General features: G+C 36.2%; 1 protein-coding gene across 1 annotated transcript in view; it reads left to right on the forward strand.

The window, feature by feature from the left end:
• The window catches only part of KATNAL1 (katanin catalytic subunit A1 like 1), a gene marked incomplete at both ends in the record, with an annotated part of 68,372 nt that overhangs the window by 1,273 nt on the left and 42,004 nt on the right, over window positions 1-25,095 (forward strand). Inside the window, 2 exons of the mRNA XM_084235691.1 lie at window positions 1,218-1,378; window positions 17,687-17,855. Of these exons, the coding sequence (XP_084091817.1) occupies window positions 1,218-1,378; window positions 17,687-17,855 (330 nt within the window). The remainder of the gene's footprint in view (window positions 1-1,217; window positions 1,379-17,686; window positions 17,856-25,095) is intronic.

A 25,095-nucleotide genomic window follows, 5' to 3' on the forward strand; every position in this document is an offset into this window, starting at 1 on the left:
CAGTCGATTATCTGTTTGTCTTTGAAAATTGGTTTAGATTCAAAGTTTGAAGAAAAAAGAATTTCTGGAGTAGGTACTCAGTAAAGTTTTTTTCTTAGGTATATTTATTTATGTGTAGAAGAACTGGGGTGCGGGGGTTGAGAGGATTCATCAGAGCCAGAGTGGGGAGCAGAACTGGGAGATTTACTGAAATACACTGCTAAGGGGAGTAGCAGGTAAGACAGGAGAGGTCCGCTTCATCATATGTGGGTTAGCTCCCTGCCCAGGAGCTGACTCCTGTCGAACTCAGGCTGTGGAGGTGATAGCACTGAGACTTAACCCCTAGGCCCCTGAAGTTTTTTAAATATAGGAAAAATCTTGCTTTTGAGCTCAAAATGAACTTTATCCAAGGCTTGAAAGTATTTATTTATTTTTAAAGATTTATTTATACAAGCACTGGGTACAGTCAGAGGTGCGGGAAGGTGAGAGAATTCACCAGAGCGGAGAGAACAGGCAGAGTGACAAAGTACACACTGCTGAGGGGAGCATTGGGTGGCAGGAGAGGTCTGTGCGCCATGTGGGACCCTCGCCTGGCGGCGGGGATCAAACTGGCGCTGCAGAGGCTGTGGGCAGCTTCGCAACCCAGCACTCAACCACTGCGCCACCGGGGAGGCCCGGCTTGAAAGTATTTAAACAAGGTCAAGAGAATTCAGATTTTAAGTGAAGGAAAATTTAAATAAAAATTGGAAGTGGGTAATTTGTAGTATTATATCACTTCAGGCTTTCAGGTGATCATGACAGGCATTTCATATTTAATGACACTGAGTATAGAAATGCTGGTGGAAATTTTGGCAGAGCAGAGAATTTTTGGGGAGCTACTTACAAATATATTTAAAGAATCTAGCATAATACAGATATCTGGGAATGGTTAAATTGTTACTGATTTAGTTGTTTGCCTTTTGTGATATTAATGGTAATCACATTCCTTGGTAGAAATAGGTTTCATTATGAAAGATATGTAAGTGCTTCCCCTAATGAAGGTATACAAATATTTTTTTTTCAAGCCAGTTCCTGTTTTCCAATCTGTATTACTTTAAATAACTCTTTGGTTTTTGAATATTTTCCAATGTCATTTGCATATTTTGAACAATATTAAGCAAACTTGCATTCTGTCACAATTTATTATTTCCAATTTATATAAGCTTTAAAGTTTCTAGCATAAAATCTATTTTTTGAAGGTTCGCCAGGAATTATTGGAAGAATATGAACAAGTTAAAAGTATTGTCAGCACTTTAGAAAGTTTTAAAATCGACAAACCTCCAGATTTCCCTGTGTCCTGTCAAGATGAACCATTTAGAGACCCTGCTGTTTGGCCACCCCCTGTGCCTGCAGAACACAGGTAAATGGTACTTTATATTCTCTTTAGGTACTTCTGTAGTGGGGCATGTAAATTTAGTATCTAATTTTTACACCTATAGGTTTACAGAGTTTGGTATTTGATAAATAAAATATTTGATAAATATTTGATAAATAACAAAAATCACTTGTGATGTATCTTGTCTGTAGAATATTTTCATACTATAATCATAACAGTAGAAATCCGCCATGATAGTAGAACTCTGCCATAATTTAAAAGCATGAGTTCTTTTAAATTTCATCTCAGTATCAAAACTTAGCTTCTTTGCTTTAAAAGACTAACAACTTTAAATGTAATGATAGACATATTGTATTCCTTTGATAGGGCCTGCAGCTAGTTTCCAGAGTCTTGGTGTAGAAGGAACATTATGGGTAATGTTTAAATTGCTAACTATTCCTTAAAGACTAAAGGTCACATTCCCTAGTGTGGCATATATGACTCTAAATTTATCTCCCTGATGCCTAGCCAACTTATTGCATTAAGCCTCTCCTTTTTCTTTCCTGTGTTTACACAGTCTGTTCTTTCTTTGTGGAATACCAATTATTTCCATCTCATACTAAGCAACTCATATTTATTCTTCAAGTCTTAATTGTCTGTCTTCTATAGCCTTTTTTAGTTTTCCCAGCCATAGGAGTTTGTTCATAGCCGTTATGTTGCATTTCTTTGTTTCTTCACAAGATTAGGAGTTTTGCAAGGACACTGACCATGGTTTTATTTACTCAAAACAAATAACAAACAACAGACTCCCATTGCTGACACATAGTAGGCATTCAGCCAACATTGACTTGATTAACTCCATTAATTCCACAAGGGAGGAAACTGACCCTGACCTGTACTTCAGTAGGCTAGACCAGGGTCTGAGTTTAGGTCTTTCTGGGTTTCAGTTCCCTTGATTGTGAAGTGGTATTGTGGCCATAGTGTTGCATCATAGAAAATAAGTTTCCCTTTGGTTAATAGCTCATGTGTTTAACGTGTTGATCTCTTGATGTTTCCTAAAAGCATTTAAAGAACTGTGAAAAGTGGCTAATTTATTCCTTCAGGGTTTTTTCCACTGAGTTACAGATAATTTTATGATTCTCATTATAAAAACACTAGATGATGATTCTTTTCTATGGTTTACAACAATATAGTGCTTCCCTCCGACTAACCACCTTTGGGTGTTTTGAATTAAGGTAACTATTATCCCTCAAAAGGCAGTGTTTCAAGAGTCATAGGTTTGTTACCATAAAAGTACCAAAGTAAATACTGAAAATAGAAATAAAGGCGTTTTGATATACCAAACTTGAAAATTTTATAAATGCCCTTTTCCCCCGGAAAGTTATTAATATAGATAAATACTTCTAGTTTAAAGCTGAAAGTTGACAACTATTTTTATTTAGATATAATTTATATCTTACATTGTGTAAGCTTAAGGTATACAAACTGTTGATTTTATACATTTATATATTGCAATGTGATTACCAGGGTAGCATTATCTAATCTTTCTGTCTAATATATAATTATGACTTCCTTTTTGTATTGCAACAATTAAGACCTAGTTTCTTAACAACTTTGAAGTTTATTATACAGTATTGTCTGTAATTCTATGCTGTGCACTGATCTACTGGTACTAACATCTCAATTTCCTCATCCAGTCCCTGGTAACTACCATCCTACTGTGTTTTTTATGAAGTTAGCTTTTTTTAATTTCACATATAAGTGAGATCATATAGTGTATGTCTTTCTCTAACCTATCTCACTTAGTGTAATGTTCACAAAGTCCATCTGTTGTTGCAAATAACATGATTTTCTTTTTTCTCTTGACTGAGTAATATTCTATTGTTTATATAAACCATACTCTTTATCCATTGATGGACATGTAGTTTCCATATCTGGGCTATTGCTCAAGTGAAAGTGAGAGGCTTATATTTGTTTGATACCCTGTTTTCATTTCTTTTGGGTTTATACACATGAGTGGAATTTCTGAGTTTCATGGTAGTTCTGTTTATTTATTTATTTTTTTTGAGGCACCATCATACTATTTTCCCTCATACCTGAGCCAGTTTTGAATTCCTATCAATAGTATACAAGGATTCCCTTTTTTCTACATCTTTGCCAATGCTTTTCTCTTCTTGATGATAGTCATTGTAATAGTGTGAGGTGGTTTTGATTTGCATTTTTCTGATGATTAGTAATGTTGAGCATCTTTTCATGTGACTGTTGACCATTTTGATGTCTTATTTGGAAAAATACTTCGTTCCTTTGCCTGCTTTTTAATTAAATTTTGTTGTTGTTTTTATTGAATTGTATGAATTCCTTATATATTTTGGATATTAACCCTTTATCTGATTTATGGTTTGCAAATGTTTTCTCCTAGTCTGTAGGTTGCCTTTTCATTTAATATATTCATGTTTGTTTGTATGTGCAGAAGCTTTACAGTTTGATATAGATCCACTTGTTGATTTTTGCTTTTGTTTCTTTTGCTTTTGATGGCATATCCAGAAAATCATTGCCAAGACCAACATCAAGGAACTTTTACTGATGTTTTCTTCTAGGAGTTTTATAATATTAGGGCTTCTGTTCATGCTTTTTTTTTTTTTTTTAAGATTCATTTATTTGTACAAGCACTGGGGTACAAGCCAGAGGTGTGGGAGGGTGAGAGAATTCACCAGAGACAGAGCAGGGAGCAGAACAGGCAGAAGAAAGGACTGAAATATACTGCTGAGGGAAGCAGCGGGTAAGACAGGAGAGGTCTGCCACGCCATGTAGGAATCTCCCTGGCTGGCTGGGAATCAAACCCACGCTGCAGAGGCTGCAGACAGCTTCACAGCGCTGAGCTCAACCTGCTGCGCCCCCGGGGAGGCCCTGTTCATGCCTTTTAAATCTGTTTTGAATTTCATTTGTAAGTATAAGATAAGGGGTCCAATATCATTTTCCTGCATGTGGTTATCCACTCTTTTCAATACCGTTTGTTGAAGAAACTACTGTTTCCTAGTAAGTATTCTTAGTTCCCTTGTCAAATATTAGTTGACTAAACATGGATTTATTTCTGGGCTCTTTATTCTGTATGCCATTACCAGACTTTAGTTACTGTAGCTTTGTAGAATAGTTTGAAAGAAGGAAGTGTAAAAGCTCCTGGCTTATTCTTCTTTCTCATGAGTGTTTTGGCTATTTGGGATCTTTTTTAGTGCTATATAAATTTTAGGTTTGTTATTCTATTTCTGTGAGCGTGCCATTGGGATGTTGATGGGGACTGTGAAGAATTCATAAGTGACTTTGGGTGGTTTGGACATTATTTTTTCTCTGCATTTTATTTTATTATTGAAGTAATATTAGATCACAACATAGGTTTCAGGTATATAGTCTCGTAAATCAACATCTGTATATATTACATTTTGTTCACCATCATAATTTTCACTTTTATCCATCACTGTACAATAGAGCTCATTTACCCAATTTATTAATCTCTTTCCCCCCATTCCTTCAGGTAACTTCTATTTTGTTCTTACAGTCTAAAAGTTTGTTTTTGTTTTATTTATTTAATTCATATATTTTGTTTCTTTATCTACCACATATGAATCTTAGTGTTTTTCTTTCTGTAACTTGTTTCACTAAACCCTCTAGGTCCATCCATGTTATTGCAGATTGAAGTATTTCATCTTTTTAAAAAAAAATAACTTAATGTAGTATTCCATTTTATGAATATATATACATATACCACCACCACCTGTTTTTTATGCTCTTATCTGTTGATGGGCATATAAGTTGTTTCCAGCTCTTGAATAATGTGAATAAAGCTGCAGTGAATAAGAGTGTGCATATATCTCTTTGAATTATATTTTCCTATTCTTTGAATACATACAAGTGACATAGCTGGATCAGAGGATATTTCTTCTTTTTTTTTTGTAATTGAGGTAACATTAATTCAAAGCATTGTATAGCTTCCAGGAGTACATTTTTCTCATCTCAGCACTGCATATATATCACCATGCCCACCACCACCCTTTTCCTTTGAGATTTGATGTTTTTATTTAGTGGTGTGTTTAGGTGCTTTTTCATCTTCTCATGCTTTTACTGTATTTCTGCTTTGTGATTACTGTGAGTTTCCACAAACAGGATATAAGGTCTTATGTGTATATTGCTCTTTATGGAGTTTATAGCTGCTAATATTTGAACACATTCCCAAACTACATTTTTTATTTTTATATATTTATTTAAATTGGAAGATTATTTCAATCATTCAACTCAGATTCTTCAAGCCCTGGCCCATAGTAAGCATCCTTCCTCTTCTGTCCCTCACTCCACCCCATGAGGATAGGGAAGAGAAGCAGAAAGGGCCGCTGCAGGACAAGTTTCCTAGGATGGTGTGCATGTAGTTCAGTGGGGAGGTCACCACTCGCCCCTCCCTGTTAATTACATCCCCATGGCCATGGGTGTGGGTGAGATATTCTTGGGACTGGTAGTCCAGAGGCAGTAATTCTCACCCCAGCCAATGAATAGATGAAAGCACAGAGCAGGGGGCTTAAGGGGAAATGACAGAGGGAAAGAGAAGAAGTATGGGGGTGGAGGGAGGCCTGGAAATTTTTCCTCTGGAAATTTTCCAGAGGAAAAGATGATCTACGTTGACACAGTTTTGGTGGGTTTGGAGAAGGAACTGTATCATCAAGCACAGGGGGAGGGGCTGTACCTCTAGAGGGGACAGGGCAGCCCAGGCCCCATGCCTCAGGGTGGAGCTGGAGAGCTCAGGGCTCTCAAAATGTTATAGGCTAAATACATGTATACATATATTAACATTCACAGGAGGACAGGGCCAGTGTGGGTGGGATCGGAGAATCTGATGTCACATCCCATAGCCAGTCATGTCTGCCTGAGGTGCCCCATAGTTGGTGACCATCTGAAACCCAGTCACTTTCTTTGTCTCTTGCATTAACTAAAGTTGTCTGATAAATTTACGAGGGGTCTCCTTGGATTTCTTAGGGAACCAGTTGGGGTCTCCAGAGAAGAGCCCATTATCCCAGGCTACCTCTAGCTCACCCGGTTTCATGAGCATCTGCTATACGCATGTCATATTGTTTTCTTCCCAAGTTCCACAGTCTAGAGATGCTAGTGGTATTGGTGTCATAGTGCTCCACCACTTGCAGGAACTGAGTTCTTTTTCATCTGCATGATGGTTATGGTGGAGGCCTGGATGTTATTCATGGGGGCCTGTCCCTTGAGTTGCAGCAATTAATGAGCTCATCCAGAACCATGCCATTCTTAAGTTAGTTCTGGAAGTTTTCAGACCTAGGCTGGGGCTGGCCACATCCTTGCAGCACTGGGTGGTGGTCTACTGGATGACGATCTACTCTAGGTCCACATCATTTTGCTTCTCAGTCTTCTGCTTTATCTTTTGGCTTAGGCTGTAGGCAGTTCCTCTGTTTGCCATTCAGTGGGTCTAGCTTTGGTGTGCGCCTGCCTGGAGTTGCTGTGGGATGTGTATGGGTGTCTAGGCTATGTGCCATGTTGGTATTTGCTGTGCCAGCAGAAGTACACAGTGCCAGCAGCAGCTTGCAGTGTCAAGAGGGTGGCTAACTGCTGGAGCCATGACCCTCAGCTTGCTAGTTGGGCTGAAGGAGATGCACTGGAGTAACTGGCTGCTGGCAGAGGTAGCTGCAATTTGTGCCCATATGAGGCCTATTTTCAGAGGTAGCTGCAATTTGTGCCCATATGAGGCCTATTTTCTGGGACCTTTAGGCAGAGAATGGGACTTGGAGAGAGGGTGAGAGGGGTTGCCAAGATATTGAAATAGTACCTGCTAGTGACTCTGGCATTGGATTATTCCATAGTTGCCACAGACCAGCTCAGCGGTGGCGGGAGATCGAGACAGTCTCAGGGTTGAGTGAGAACGAGCAAAAGGTGGTCGAAGGAATTAGGGCGGGGGACAAGAAAGAATGACACACAGACACACTCAAGGAAGAGTGAAAATCTGAGTGTAATTTGCTCAAATCATTACGCATATTTATACATTTTTAAAAGGCATTAGGTCACACAAAATCTATTTTTCCAGCATAACAATGTTTCTTGTTACCTAGGCATAGAATACAATTTTCTAGCTAATAGTTTACAAGTTGCTAAGCATATGTGGTTACATTTCCTGAAACTGATTTTTACATATATAGAAAAAGTCAGGTAAGAAAATTAATTATGGACAAGTTGCTAAGTTACTACTTATTCAGAAACAGTGATTAACTGGTTAATGGTTAAACTGCTTTGTAGGTAATTCCATCAGGCTTGTTTGTAGGCAACGCTCTTAGCAGCCTTGTTTTCAAGCAAAGAAGGGGTTTTTTACTGCAGGCTTATTGCCTAGATTGGGCTTATAGGCTTGTAGGCCTTGTTTGATCTGAATGCCAAAGTTTATTATGATGAAGCCCCTCGGGGACTGCGCCTGTCTTAGGTCGTCAGGAGTCACAGACATGAGGCTGGCCAGTGCCTTCTTTAGTCTGCCCCCAATCTTACCCGTCATTGACTGTCCAGTCCAGCGCACAGGGGAAGAGGGTCTTGCGTACTCTATTTGTGAGCATCCACAGTACAGCCACTCTTTATTTCATCCAATTACTGGCGAGCAATGGTGGCAACAGTGGCATTGCCAACCATGGGGGCAGGAGCTGCCACACATAGTCTTCCTTGGTTCCCAGGCTAGCTCTGTAAGAATGGTATCTGGATTGTTTACTCATGAGTCTGGCCTAGTTCAGACCTGTGTTACTGCTTTGGATTTCAGGGCAAGTCTGCTCATGGGCCTGTTAAGGACTAGTTCTTAGTCTCTACTTTTTCTTTACCTTTCCTGTGCTCACTTTCTTCTCACTCTCAGGGGTTCCAGGAGCTAGATCAGAGGGTTGTTACTATACTAGATCAGAGGGTTGGAGTGCTAAACTCAACCCTCCCCCTGCACCCTTGTGAAAAGTTCTGCACCTTAGATATGTCCTCCCATCTGTGCCTCATGCACCTGCAGTGTGGTTTCTTTCATGACAAGAGTGTCTGTCTGTCCGACCTATCCATTTGGGTGCTCTCTTTTCATTCTTTGTTGTGAAAATTCTTTTTGTCCTGGTTTTGGGTCAGCTTCTGTGTATTGTACATAGTCCATATTTATGTGACAATTTATTGTTATCATGGGAGGAAGTAAGTTCTCCATTTTCTGTCATCTTGGGCCCACCCCCCTGTTCATATGGTATTTCTATTCTAAATATTTTGAGAAATCTTCATGCTAATTTCGATAATGATGGCCCTAGTTTATATTTTTACCGATACGAGTGTTCCTTTTTTCTACATCCTCATCAACACTTGCAGTTTCTTGTCTTTTTGATAATATTCATTCTAACTGGTATGAAGTAGTATCTATTTTGATTAACATTTCCCTAAGGAAATGTTAAATGACAATGAACATCTTTTCATGGGCTTCTTGGCCATCTGTATGTCTTTGGAAAAGTGTTCAAATCCTTTGGCCATTTTTTTAATTAGTTTTTTTTTTTTTTGGTTTTGAGTTTTATTTATATATTTTAGATATTAATCCCTTTTCTGATACATGATTTGTAAATATTTTCTCCCATCCTATAACTTGTCTTTTTTTAAATAATTTTTTTCATGTGCATAAGCTTTTTAGTTTGATGTAGTTAGTATGGGCATTTTAACAATATTAATTTTCTGATCAATGAAGAAGAGATATCTTTCCATCTAGACCCATCTTGAAGGTTTTTATCATGAATTCTTTTGTTGTGTCTATGATATGCAATCTATCATATGATTTTTATCTTCCATTTTATTAATGTGGTATGACACATTTATTGCATCTCAGGGATAAATCTCTGTAGTTATGGTGTATAATCTTTTCAATGTGTTGTTGAATTTGGTTTGTTGATAATTTGTTAAAAATGTTTACCTGTGTATTTATTAGGGATATTGGCCTATAGTTTTCTTGTAGTACCTCGTATCTGGCTTTGACATCAGGATAATGCTGATTTCATAAAATGAGGTTGGAAGTGTTCCCTTTTCAGATTTCTTGGAGTGTTTAAGAAGGGTGTCATTAATTCTTCTGTGCATGTTTGCTGTAATTTTCCAGTGAAGCCCTCTGGTCCTAGGAATAACCTCCAACATTGAAAATAATCTGTTTTGAATTGCTAGAGCACTGTGATAAATTCCAGAAAGCAGTGCACCCAGGTAACATGTCTAATATTCTTGGCTCAAACTGAATAAAATTTGTCATTATTGTTTTTCCATTGGTGGAACACTTACTGAAAACTTATCATTGGATATATACTAAACCAATTATTTTCCTTTTCTTTGTCTTCCATTCACTGCCCATAACGCAGGTCTTACTCATTTTTATCCTTGTTTGTAATGCATGTTCCTTTTTTTTTTTAAAAAGATTTATTCATTTTTATACTAGAACTGGGGTACAGGCCAGAGGTGCAGGAGGTTGAGAGGAATCACCAGAGACAGCAGGGAACAGAACAGACAGACTAATGAAATACACTGCTGAGGGGAGCAGTGGGCGAGACAGGAGAGGTCTGCTCACCGCGTGGGTTACTCCGAGGCTGGCGGGGATCGAACTGGCACTGAAGAGGCTGCGGACAGCTTCACAGCGCTGTGCTCAACCACCTGCACTACCAGGGAGACCCGAATGCATATTCTTAATGAAAGTGAAAGATGAATGGCTCCGAATGTATTTCTCCAAACTTTCTTTCTCCACACTAAATTAAAAACATTTCCCTTATGGTGCATCCCTAGCGGTGTAAGGGGTTAAGTGTCAGCATTATGAAGCAATCTACAGCCAATGCAGCATGAATTCAATCCCCAGCCAGGGAGGTGACCCACATGGTGTAGCAGACCTCTCCTATCTCACCCGCTGCTCCTCTCGCAGTATATTTTATTTTATTTATTTTTTTTTGAACATTCTAGGAACTTTTATTTTAGGTCCATGTCAATGTACACAAATATCATATTTTTATGAAAATGTGATCATACTGCGACTTATTGTTTTTATTTAACAATGAACATATTTATCTTTATTTTTTTTAAATTTTTTTTAGCTCCTTGATATGGCTTATTTATTTATTTTTTTATTAAATAATAAATTTTATTTTTATATTCCCCCTTACAACTGCACATGCCCCATTCTGACCCCAATCCCTCCCCTCCCGGCCCCCACCCCCCAAAAAGTGTCTCTGGTTCATAGTTTTTTGTTGATTTTGATTTTCACTTTCTTATAGTTATTCTTTTTCCTGGTCCCTTATTTAAGTTTTCTAGATTCCTGCTATGAGTGAGACCATCCGGTATTTTTCTTTTTCTTTCTGGCTTATTTCGCTGAGCATGATCCCTTCCAGCGCCATCCATGTTGCTGCAAATTCCATGTGCTTATCTTTTTTGAATGCTGAGTAATATTCCATGGTATATATGTACCACATCTTCTTGATCCAGTCATCTATTTTTGGGCATTTGGGCTGTTTCCAAAGCTTAGCTATTGTAAATAGTGCTGCTATAAACATAAGGGTGCAGCTGCTCTTTGGAATTGATGTTTCTGTGTCCTTTGGGTAAATACCTAGGAGTGGAATTGCTGGATCATATGGAAGCTCTATGTTTAGTAGGTCCAGAAATCTCCACACAGCTCTCCATAGTGGTTGGACCAGTTTGCATTCCCACCAACAGTGCAGGAGAGTTCCTTTTTCTCCACAACATCGCCAACATTTGTTGTTGCTAGTATTAAAGAGCTTCTGCACAGCAAAAGAGACAATAACAAAAACAAAGAGAAACCCCACCAACTGGGAGAACATTTTTGCACCCAACACTAATGATAAAGGACTGATCACAAAAATCTGCAAAGAGCTGATGAGACTCAACAACAACAATGAAAATAACCCAGTCAAAAAATGGGCAGAAGAGCTAAAAAGAAACTTCTCTGAAGAGGAAATGCAAATGGTCAACAGGCATATGAAAAAATGTTCAACATCACTTGTAATCAGGGAAATGCAAATCAAAACTACCATGAGATACCATCTTACACCAGTGAGAATGGCACATATTAAAAAAACTCGCAGTATATTTTAATGGATCTGCCTGTCTGCTCTCTGCTGTTTCTGGTGAATCCTCTCCCCCCACCATCTCTGGCCTACACCCCAGCTCTTGTATGCATAAATAAATAAGTCATTAAAAAAATTTCCATTAGGGACCTCCCTGGGGCGCAAGGGGTTGGGATGCAGCCTATGTATGAATGAATAAATCTTTTAAAAAAATTTCCCTTATATGTAGCCATTGTGTATATTTTTTTCCTCTGTGTATCAGAAACTCTTAATAAAAGCAAATCTAAGACTGTGGATTGCCCAGGGGAAAAAAATTCCCATCCCCACATATACCACCAATAATAGGAAATAAATATAAAAAAACCCAGAACTCCACAAGGTTTTACTAGTGAAGGAGTTTTTTAAATACCTTGCATATTAGCATGGAATTAGTAGTTTTAAACTTCATAAATATAACCTTTACATAAGCAAGTCACAAATTCTTCATCAAGTAATAGCATCATGGTGATAAATATGTAAGGTAGATGTTAATGAAATAAACTTTACACAGGTTCATATTTATGGGCTGATAAAATAATACTAAGATTTTAAGTTTAGGGTTAAAGGTTATGGAAAGTTAGAATCATGTTTTTCTTACAGTTACATTTCTTTTACAGGTTATGTACAGTTTTCTGTTTTACTAGAGAGAGTGAATAATGGAAATTGTTCTTGGATATTCTTGATTTGATGGAAGACATTTAACTTAATTCTTGTCCATGAGATCTTAGTTTATAGTCTACTTTTGACTCCTACTTGGTTATGGCTTTGAACAAGTTATTTAACCTCTCTGACATTAGTAAAGTTCCATAAGGAAGTTGATTTCTTTCCTGCAAATTCAGTATATATTAATTTTCTGAAACTGGAAGTGTTCTCTCTCTGGCAGAGATAATCTTTTTTTAAATTTCATGAGGTTGATTATTTTCAGGGAAAAGATAATTATTCATCACTTACTATATGTTTTACAAGCATTATCTTATTTAAACCTCTAATGATCCCATGAAAATAGCTACTGTTATGTTTACTCATAGCAGCATTACTAATTTATTATGAACCCCATTTATTGGTGAAGCTATAGGAAAGTGAAGCTTATAGGCTTTGTTATTTTCCTAAAGTCATCTGAATAAGAAAGTGGCAGAGCCAGGATGTGAACCCAAATCTCCTTAACGTCAGGAGTTTGTTGTCTTACTTTCCTGTATTGATGGTATCTATGGGTATGATATATACCCAATTGATGGTATCTATGGGTATGATATATAGCTATATACCCTAATATATAATCTTCAGATCTATTATTCACTTGATTAAGTTTTTATCAGAGGTGGTATAAATAAAGGAAATGTTTAATGAAATGAATATTGATGTTTTATTATTTATTTATTTATTTATTTATTAAAAGAGTTATTTATTTGTTTGTTTATTTATACAAGCACTGGGTACAGTCAGAAGTGCAGGAGGGTGAGAGAATTCACCAGAGCCAGAGCGGGGAGCAGAGCAGGCAGAAGGACCGAAGTACACTGCTGAGGGGAGCAGCGGGTGGCAGGAGAGGTCTACGCACCATGCGGGTCCCTCCTCCAGTGGCCGGGGAGCAGCCGGGATCGAACTGGCGCTGCAGAGGCTGCAGGCAGCTTCGCAACCCAGCGCGCTCAACCGCTGCACCATCGGGGAGGCCCCTTCACGAACTTTTAAAACAAAACCTCTCTATCCTAATTGTTGTACACCAAAGTAATTTGTGTACTGTGGTTTTCAGTAGTTTTTTGCCACATCGCTTCTAATTAAACCTTATATATCAGGTGTCTTTTGATGTTAATCTGATTCTGTTTCAAATCACCAGCAGCTGTATGACTAAAAACATTTTTAAAATGAATAAAATTTTCATTGTCTTAAATGTGAGGAAATTGAGCTTCAATAGTAAGATTATGATGGGAGGTAGTAGTAATACTAGAATTATGTGCCACAGATATGAAGCCCCCAGATCATTCTTAGTATTCTAAATTAAAAGGTATCTTGCACTAATCAAATTATTTTATAGTGTTTTCCATGAGTGTTGATTAAGCACATTCTCTTTAATGATACCATTTAAAAATGATCTTTCGTATTGAGGCTTGTAGCCATGAAGCTCAGATTTTCTGTATTAGAACACTATTTGACATATATTCAATAAACTATTCTTTAATCAGTGTAAAAAATAAGTGTGCTAAGGGCCTCCCTGGTGGCTCCAGTGGTTGAGCACAGTGCTATGAATCTGTCCGCAGCCTCTTTAGTGCCGGTTCAATTCCCGTTGGCCTTGGAGCAACCCAGATGGCGAGCAGACCTCTCCTGTCTCACCCGCTGCTCCCCTCACCCAGTGTATTTCGGTTGTCTGCCTGTTCTGTTTCCTGCTCTGCCTCTGGTGAATCCTCTCACCCTCCAGTGCATCTGGCCTGTACCCCGGCTCTTGTATAAATAAAAATAAATCTAAAAAAAAAGTGTGTCAAATCTTTTAAAGTTAAATCTTTTGGGAAAGGTGACAGCAAGAATAGAATATACAAGCCTGAAATTAATCATTTGGCTTGTTCTGTATACGTAGAACTCTTAATAGACCCACTAATATTATTTGATTTGGAACAAGGGAAATGGTATAGTGTTTTTCTGTATAATTTTAGATAAGAAGGTTGATTTCTTATCAAATTTGAGTTGTTCTGTAGAATTTCAGTAAGGAGGAAATTCTTGACTTGGTATTAAAGTTGTTTCTTTGGGTACCCAGATAGATTAGATAACTTCTAGCATTTATTTTAAACACCAATTTGCAGTAGAAAAAAGTCACTTAAGGCCAAGATCAAGTTCCCTTAAAGGAATAAACTACTATTTCTTTCATATAGGTATTTTACCCAGGCCCTAATTCAGTAATTTTCCCAGGAGTAGGAAGTAGGAAAGAAAGTTTTTGTTATACCACTTATTGAGTTGTTTTGCAAGTTAAGTTCACTTTCCTGTGTTTCATTTTCCTCCTTCTGTAAAATGTGTATTGTGGTGATGAGTTTGTTTGTAAACTTGTTTTGAAGTCTTTGGAAGAAAACTTTATCTTTGATCTATCTGGCATATATTTTATGAATATATGTGAGCATTTTTTATGAATATATATATATATATATACACATTAGGCATTATTTTTGACCCTGTGGAAAGTATAAAGGTAGTTAACAAAAAAAAAAAAATCAACCCATAGCCTAGCCCCAGCAAACATGTACAATTTATTACTACTACATTCCCACAAGATTGGCTAGGTTAGAGCAACTAGCACTCTCATACATTGTTGGTGGAAGTTTAAAATGACATTACCACTTTGGAAAACTGTTTAACCATGTTAACTAAAGCTAATCTTACATATATCATATGGTACAGCAATTCTACTCCTGAACTTACTTTTCATGAATATTATGGTCTTGGTGTTTATCTGTTGTTAACTGCTTATAGTTATGATTATGTTCATGTGTATGTAGTGTTCTGTTATATGAATAGTATAATTCTGTGTCTGTTCTGGTACTGGACATTTGGATTGTTTCTAGGTATTTTCTATAATAAGCAGTGCTGATAGAACATTTACATTAAATGTTGATAATATTGCTTAGAAAGAGAAAGTATTGGATTTGGAGGAAGTCAGGCTTATTTGCATATGATAAACTAAGGCATATTTCTTCTCATTCCTATAGGAAATTATTCTCATATAGGGTAACAGAGCTCATTGTAGACATTGTAGTCTTTTATCTGCACATCTATTAGTTATTCTCTGTATTTGAAATACTGTAAACTAGTACAACATTAGACCATTGGGACAAAGGTTGGTGATACTGTGTAACCCCATTAAAGTCTGTTTTTAAGAGAGACCAGTAAAAGAACATTTGAGACATTTCTTAACACAGCCTAGAAACTGTCACCGAATCCTTAAATTGAAGCATGACATTGTGCAGTGATGCGCAGAAGGAGGAAGAGATTACAGAACAAATCAAGAATGTCCTATGGGAAGTTGACAGAGTCTTTTACAAAAATATAATATCAAACTGCAGTGAGATGGAACTGAAAACTTACAAAGCACAGGCACATTTTCTGAGACATAGAATTTGCCACAAATGGTACATCTGGCTTCTTGAGAATTTCATCCATACATACTATTTATGAGTTCATCAGAGTATTGAGTGACAGAACAAGGTCAGCAGCAGCAAATACTTAGAATACATACTATGTATGAGCTTTGAAATCTCACAACATAGCTTTATTGAGTTGGATGTGTGTGCAAAATGGACTATAGCAGGACTCCTAAGCAACTGTTAAATAGCAGGGTGAGGTGTGGAAAGCACAAGCTGAGAAGGCAGAATAAATACGTCAAGATTCACTACAATTAAGCTACTAGTTCTAGTGGGGTAATCCAGTAGCTGAGGAGTAGCATGGTATGCAGCTATAAGGGATGGGTTTGCCAAGCAAAAGCTTCAGACTGACTGTTTATCTAAAAAGCAAGACTACAAACAATGATAGACTACTTAAATAGCAGGCACAGCTGCTAACAAAAGGGCAAGTTTAATGTGTATTTTGTGTGGAAGTGATTGTTGGTCACATTTTATTGTCTTGGGTCCTAAACATAAATTCAATTCATAAAATCAAATATATATATACATTTATACATAAATAAAAGTTCTGATCTACTTGCCACTGCTTTATCAAAAGATAACAAAGATTAAGTCTTTAAAAAATATCAATTGTATTGAAATACTAGGAAAAGAGCACTCTAACATTTTTAGTTCTTATGAATTATCACGTTTTTAGTTTATTGGCAGAATGATTAAAAGGCTAGTAATGTGCTAGAACCAATAATACAATAATAGCTTTAAAATTGGAAATGCCTTATCTATTTTTTCTACTTCCCTTCCTGGATTTCTTTCACAAAATTGCTTATTTGTCTTTGTCTTCTTGTAGGGCCTTCCGCAGTAGTGGTTATATACTTTCTAATGGGTGTTCAGTAAATAATTGTTTAACTGGACGGGACTCTAGGGATTCAGAGACAGTGTATGGTAACCTGATACAGAGACATACAGTTTTTGTGTTTGTGTTTTTTTACCAGCTTCTCTCATAATTAGCAATTTTATGTAGTCATCTAATTGCAACAATCAGGACATGCTGCATGAGACCTGCAATATGTTGAATTTTTTTTTTTTAACCTTTTGCTTTGAGTCTGTAACCATCCTGGCTTTTCATCCATTTTCCTTTCTGTAGGGCTAATTGAGTTATATGTATATGTGTTACTTTTCCTGATACCAGGAAGATAAATTCCTTGATGAGTTAAATGAATAAAAAGCATGACGCTACATAAAGGGTAATAATAGATAAGGCATATGGGTGAACAAAAGAATACAACATGGGATCTGAAGGGCTTACAATTATCAGCACAACTGTATATAGAAAAGTTAGGAAACAGAGGCAGGGACATTTCAAGGAAGAACTGAGGGATTAGACATAAAATAATAGAGTCCTCCCAACACCTAGAAAGACAAGTAAGTACTTGTGCAGAGAAGCCTCATAATGTTGCTGTTTAAAGAAAACATTTCAAATTACATGAAGCAAAATATGTCACTTTGTGTGTATAGTTACTTTATATATTCATTGAAATTCTTAATTCACATTTGGAGACTTGTATAATTTGAGTGCTCTTGTGATTTTTTACATCCTCAAAACAAATATTTTTAATACATAAATTACTTTGTTTACAAGAAGTGTTCATTTTAAGCCCTGCCATTTGTAATTTGGTGAATGAAATACTGGATTTTCCAATATGGAAAATCATTTTGCTTATAAAAATACATTATAAATGTGAAAATATACATTTTGAATTCCTGTCCTTCATGTAGAACAGTTGATTATTGGTTTAAGACAGTAGTGAATAAATAGTTGACTTTCCACTATATTATTAAGTTTATTAGCTAAAAATAGTCTGTATTGCCCTCTATTGGTGGTTAAAAAGTAATTTTGACAAAATGATTGCTGCTGTACATATCATTTATATGTATTTAATAATTGTATCAACCAGTTTATTAAAAAAAGTGAGAAAACAGATACAAACTTTAAAAACTAATAGTTGTGGCAATGAATTTACAAAAAAGGAGTAGAAATTTGGGACTTCTTATTTAATAATTTATTAAGGTAGTATTGAAATACTTTTGCCTATGATTAATTTCAGTTTTTATTTTTCTTTTGTCAGAGCTCCACATCAAATAAGGCGTCCCAATCGAGAAGTAAGACCTCTGAGGAAAGAAATGCCAGGAGTAGGAGCCCGGGGACCTGTAGGCCGAGCACATCCTATATCAAAGAGCGAAAAACCCTCTACAAGTAGGGAGAAGGATTATAGAGCAAGAGGGAGAGATGACAAGGCAAGACTATATCTCTATAACTCTCTCACTTGAAGCCGGTGACTTTTGGTTCATATAACAGTTTTCGTTTTTTTTTTTTTTTTTTTACTTTCCAGGGTACTCTGGTTTTGACATGGAAGAAATTTAAAAATGTCTGATTTAAAACCTAAGCAATCTTTGCATTCTGTGGACGATTCTGTAATGCCCATAATCTCAGAGATATTACAAACATCTTTAGTAAAACAAATCTTTTGTAGAAATTTTCAAAATAATGTTTTCAAAGTTAAAACAATATTTAAACAAATATTCTTTGTTAAAATAATATATGAAAACTTAACTGTAGAGGAAAAAAAATTAAGTAGAGATATATATTTACAAAATCAGATGATGACTATGATTCATTATTAAAAATTTTTAAAAATCTTTGATTTAGCCATAAATTTTAGAGTAGAACAAGATTTTTTTTCCCCCTTAATGAGAAAATTTCCCTTTGTTAGGGTTCATGGGAAATGATTGTTGAATAAACATAGGACTGGGTGGGAATTCTGTTTTGTCCAAAAATGAACTTTAGAAAAATGGGCTGAAGAAAATCTTACAGAGTAAGAAGTGAAACCAGAATGACATGATGTATCTCTCAGCCTTAGTTTTAATAAAAAGACAAAAATAAATTTTTAGTGATAATATTTCCCAATTCCATTGTGATGTTATAAATAGATGATAATGTAATTGAATTGCGACAACAAAATTTCTATTTTCCTAGTTGAGGGATTCAGGATATGTCATTATTCATGCCACGATATTTATTTTCTCTCTCTCTCTCTCTCAACAATACTTGCCTCCCCCCACCCCCTTTGGTGTAGTCCCTGTAGAATTTTCTTCACCAATGTACCCATGCACCATTCACAGTCCCCTGTTCTCCCTCCCTCCTTCCCTCCCTCTCTCTGATCCCTCTTCCTCCTCTGCAAGATGTCTCTGATTTATAATTTTCTGTTTGTTTTTGTTTTGTATTGTTATTTTTTCCCCCTGATGCCTTATTTGGTTCCCTTATATTCCTCCTACAAGTGAAATCATCCAATATTTTTCTTTTTCCTTCTGACTTATTTCAGTGAGCATAATTCCTTCTACCTCTTGGTGCTGTGAATAGCATAAGTTTATCTTTTTTGATTGCTGAATAATATTCCATTATGTATACATACCACATCTTTTTGATCCAGTCATCTATTTTTGGGCATTTGGGTTATTCCCAGGTTTTACCTATTATAAATAGTGCTGCAGTAAACATAAGGGTACCGGTATTTTTTTGAATCAGTGTTTTTGTGTCGTTTGTGTAGATCCCTGGGAGTGGAATTGCTGGGTCAAATGGTAGCTCCATTTTTAGTAGACTGAGGAACCTCCAGACAGCTTTCCATAGTGGTTGGACCAGTTTGCATCCCATCAGCAATGTAGGAAAGTTCCTTTTTCACCACATCCTCGCCAACATTTGTTGTTGCTAGTTTTGTTTTTTTTTTTTAATTTATTATTATTTATTTATACAAGCACTGGGTACAGTCAGAAGCACGGGAGGGTGAGAGAATTCACCAGAGCCAGAGCAGGGAGCAGAGCAGGCAGAAGGACCGAAGTACACTGCTGAGGGGAGCAGCGGGCGGCAGGAGAGGTCTGCGCGCCATGCGGGACCCTCCTCCGTTGGCCGGGGAGCAGCCGGGGATTGAACCGGCGCTGCAGAGGCTGTGGGCCGCTTTGCAACCCAGCGCTCAACCGCTGCGCCACCAGGGAGGCCCTGCTAGTTTTTTTGATATGTACCGTTCCTACTGGTATAAGGTGGTATCTCAGTGTAGTTTTGATTTGCATTTCCCTGATTATAAGGGATGTTGAACATTTTCATATGCCTGTTGGACATTTGTGTTTCCTCTTTGGAGAAGTGTCTTTTAAGTTCTTCTGCCCAGTTCTTGACTGGATTGTTTACTTTGCTTTTGTTAAGTCGCATGCCGTGATATTTATAATGAAAATATAATGATTAGTAATAGCAGGTGGTTGTTCTTCAAAATTGTATACTATTCTTGAATATTTGTATTATATATAATTTCAGTCAGTAGATTCTGATTGAAGGACCCTTAAACCAACCAACTTCCTAGGCCTTGTGACTGTTTAGACCATGAATAGAGTAAAACTAGTGTTTTCTGAGTATTTCTATGTGTGATATAGATTCAAACACCTACTTCTTTACTTCATTATAACAATGAAAATGAAATAGGATTTTTTGGTTTGTAATTTGGAAGAGCTATTATGCCATAAAACATTAATTAGTCCCACCTCAAATCCTCTTCAGGATTAGTGAGGGGTACTAATGAATAAGTTTTGCTGCTGGTGAAATTAAACCGTTACCCCCTCCAAAGCTACATAAATAAACTCTTAAAAACCTATATCTTATGTATCATCTTTTTTTCTTCCTCTGTTTTTCATTTTCATGCAGCTAATCCTGGTGTTTTAGAGAATAAAGTAGGAACTGAAGTCCAATCCTTGCTTTTCTAGTACTAGATAAACTTTTAGAGCCAAGTGAAGTAATTTTAGTCTTTACCTTAATCTCATATAATACAAAAGAAGAACCTAGGTTATGGTTTATTGAGTGCTTCCTTACTAGGTACCATTTAGAGTGATTGGACAGTAATTCACGAGGTAGAGACAGTAATTCTCTGAGGTAGAGAGCACTAACAAAGGAACTTACCTAGGTTAATTGGCGATTAAGAATAGAAGTTTGTGAAGTCACATTTCTTTTTGCTGCTTTTTGTTTTTCTTTTTTAAGGATTTTTCTTATTATGTAGTATCCCTAGCAAACTATCTTAAAAATCTAGGTTGCATTTGAGTAATATCCTGGAACAATTGAATAAATATTGATTTTTAAATATGAATCTTAAGGAAAGAGCAGAACAATCAGGCAGCAGTTGTTGAATGTCAAATTTTTCTGCAGATTGTAAATGTCCTTAAAATAATTTTCTAAATTTTTAGCTATTCCTACATTGACATGTGAGTACTCAGAATATCACTGGAAAATAAATTATATATATATACATATATATATATATAAAACTACAGTTGTTTTAAGATAAAGGATGTTTACTGAGATACTCTGGAAATAAAATTTGTAAATAACAATTAGCAAAGAACAAGCTGATGGAAATTTTATTAGAATTTGAAAGGTTTACCTGTTATGATTATTGTAAGCACTCAAATATTCATTTAATATTAGAGTCCCTAAAGCTCACTGAAGGCTGTGGTAGGGGTTTGAGGCACCTTATGTGAAACTGACAGATAACATTGCCATTGACAGCTAATTTGAATATGAGTATAAAAGGGTTCTCATACATTGTAGGTTCCCAGTATTGTTGGCTTTTTAAAGTCAATTTTGTCTACTATGACCTGCTTTAAAACAAATTTAAAAAAGATGTAGACTAGAAATTTTAATGTATTGCCTATGGTAAAAACAGTATTATTTTGAGAAAAAAAATTTAGATGAACATATAAAAATTTAGTTATATAACTATATTTACTTTTAAATAATTAGCTCATGATCTACTTTGTGTCATGGTACTAAGTTTGAAAGCTGATGTTGTACTCCAACCACTTTATAAATGTAAAAAAGCCGAGACAAAAAAATTATGTTTCTTACCCAAGATTCCCATTATCTTTGGATTTTTCATTTAGTGTTGTAAATCGTATGGTGGAGCGACTACTAATAATAGCAGTAGTAACAGATGTTACTTTTTCTTGTGCACATTTCAAGCCCCCTTTGAAGGTTTTTACCCATATAACAGGTTTTTAAACACATTCCTGTGAAATCAACATTATTTTCCCAATTCGACTTTAATCATTATGCTGCATAACTTCTAATTTGAAAATGCTTACTATCTTCTTTTAATGTATCACAAATACCTCTTTCTTTGTAGAGTACCAGTTCATTTTCTAAGAGTGATGAAATATGTTACTCTTTTTTTTTAAACTGCTGGAAGCCTTCAGTTTAGGTTTAAACTTAAACATACTAATTTTCAGTGTGTAGCAAATGCTTTGTAGAGTAGTAATCTGTGCAGGTCTTATAGGTCTTTTTTTTCTCATCAGGTCCACCGAGTCTTATGAGGCCAGTTTGTTACTCTATCTGATTTATGCATGGGGTAATTTATTAAGTATATACTTTGTGTCAGTCATACTTACAGGTACCAGGAATACAGACTTTAATGAGGTGACTTATGGCCTCAAGTTGATTATTTACTTATTGATGAGAGTCACATGAGTAAAGTAACCTTTTCTGCTATATTTTTCAGTCTTATTTGAATGTACCTAAGAAATTGGATGTATTACTATTTTACTACTTAAACCTAAACTCAGTACAGAATGTACATAGAAATAACAAATGCATTTTTATTTAAAAATAGTCAAAAATAAAATATTAAGTAGAAGTGTTTTTGTATTAAAACCGAAAATAAATTCATAAAACTGATTTTCAAGTGTCTTTAAGATTATGGCTTTATAGTTAATTAACTTAGTGAAATGAACAGTGTTTTCATTATTATCTCATGATTAAAACTGTATGTGATTTTAATAGAATTCAGATTAAAATATGGTAAGTTACATTTGAGTACTTTCTCATGACTAAGTCTAAGGATGTTTGATATGTAGAAGTTTTATAAGCTGGATAGTGATATTCTTTTTGTTCTTTTTTTATTGAAAGAATTTTATTTTTATTTATTTTATTTATTTAAACAAGCACTGGGTACAGTCAGAAGCCTGGGAGGGTGAGAGAATTCACCAGAGCGGGGAGCAGAGCAGGCAGAAGGACCGAAGTACACTGCTGAGGGGAGCAGAGGGCGGCAGGAGAGGTCTGCGCGCCATGTGGGACCCTCCTCCGGTGGCCGGGGAGCAGCCAGGGATTGAACCAGCGCTGCAGAGGCTGCGGGCAGCTTCGAAACCCAGCGCTCAATCGCTGTGCCACCAGGGAGGCCCTGTAATATTCTTTTGAGGGCCTTCGACTAGTGATTAATCAAATGATCAGTGACTTAAAAATATTTTTATTTAAGAAAATTACAATAATAATAAAAATAAATAATAAGGGTACTTGCCTTATAAGACTTTTAAGGTGATTGAGTGCATTAAGATGGTTATGTGAAAGATCATTAACAACCTTTCTTGATATGGTTAATTTCGATACTGGTACAAAGAAACCAAAAATTTGACTATAACAGGAAAAAAATATTTCAGCCTTCATGCTAAATATCAAATTCTTGTTAATGTTGATATCATGAAGTAAAAATCTAAGCAGAGAATTCTGCCATCATTTTAGTGACACTGCTGCTAGTTTAATCACTAACCGTGTAGATAATAATGTTGATATCTTGTCTGAAAGAAAATTTTCTAAGTGTCTTTTAGGTATTACAGTTAATCTAATTGGTTAATTGAAGGCACAGTTAATTATATTTGATATCCCTGTTCCAGTTTATATTTTTTGAAGGATTGTCACCCATTTTGTTGATTTCCCAAAGTAGCCAAATTAATTATTTTTAGTTTCTAAAATCTATTTTTATGTATCCTTACCATTTTGATTTGAAAAAGTTCCTAGAATATTCTTTGGAGTTTTTAATTTGTTTTGAAGGCTTCTTTTCCTACCTTTGAGAAACTTTGGATTCTAGGGCAAGACTGACTTATGCTCACATTTCTTTTTCTGTGAATTGACAGGCTTAACTTTGATTACTCCACAGGCTTTTATATCTTTGCTTCTGCTTTTCTTTCCACCCTGTCCTTTTTCTATACACCACCCACATGGATCATTAAAAAATGTAAATCAGATCTTGTCATTTCCCTACTTAATATCTTTTAAAAGATTTCTCCACGCACTTAGAAAAAAGTCTAAACTCTCCCCATGGCCTGTAAGCACTCAGAGAAGCTAGCCTATACCTGACTCTCTAACCTATTCCCTTTAGCTTTTATCACACTGACCAGTTTTTTCACAGCACTTCATGGTTTGTATGTGTGGGTGTTTCTGGTTTGTTCACTCGTTAACTTGCTTCCACCACTACATTAGATGTGCCATGAGAACAGATAATGTATTTTCATTCATTGATCTAAAACCTAATACACAATAAAATGTGTTGGAAATACACACAATTATTGTTTTCAAAATCCTATGATTCCTGTTATTTTTAGGTAAATGCGCAGCTTTTCCTTTCCCTTGATAGTGTTTGTCAAGTCTCCACCACTATTTGGATAGTCATAGAAATAATGGCTATCTGCTTATATTTTTTAATACTAATTTTTAAATTAAGTTTCTAATTACAATTCCATGTCATGTTGACTTATTAAGACTGAGCTATATTCAGTTTCTATTCTTTAGTTGATTTATTTCTAGAAGTGTTTTGAAATTTTAGCTTAATAGCATCACTATACTGCCTAGAAACAGTTAAATTATTCATTTTTTGGGGCCAAGTCACCAGAGTACTGTTTGATCATTTATCTAGTAGCTTAAAGAACTGGGACATTTGCCCAAAGGAAGCCATTTATTCCCCTTTCAACACTTATGATTGAGCCTTTGGTTTATCTTAGATGAAGTGTCGTAGGAGAGTTTTGTCCTGTTCTCTCCCTAAAGATTTATGCTTAGGAAATTGATCATTTTCTTTTTTCTTTTTTTTAAAGGTTTTATATACACACACACACACACACACACACACACACACACAAGAACTGGGGTACAGGCCAAAGGTACGGGAGGGTGAGAGAATTCACCAGAGACAGAGCAGGGAGCAGAACAGACTGACTGAAAAAACTGCTGAGGGGAGCAGCGGGTAAGACAGGAAAGGTCTGCTGTGCCATGTGGCATCTCCCTAGCTGGCCTGAATTGAACCTGCACTGCAAAGGCTGTGGACACCTTTACAATGCTGCGCTCAACCCACTGCGCCCCTGGGGAGGCCTGGAAATTGGTCATTTTCCCCCTTCATTGTTATATTAGACAGTTTTTATGTTAGACAGTAGGACTGAAGCTCTGAGAAGGTAGTTGGCTTTGTCTGCTTAAGTTCCAGTGGCTGAATTATCACTGGCAACTCAGCATGTTTCACTTAAAGCTCTTCAAAGATCAGTAAATCTTGGCAGCACTCCACAGGAACCATAACATGTAATTCTTTTTTAAAGTTACCATATTATTAAATAAAGAAACTTGGGGTAAAGTATATAGCTTTAATGTCTTAATAACACTATTTAAAATGGTCCTCTTATCATTGCCATT

The sequence above is a fragment of the Talpa europaea genome (assembly GCF_964194135.1).
Source record: "Talpa europaea genome assembly, chromosome: 6".
Classification (NCBI taxonomy): domain Eukaryota; kingdom Metazoa; phylum Chordata; class Mammalia; order Eulipotyphla; family Talpidae; genus Talpa; species Talpa europaea.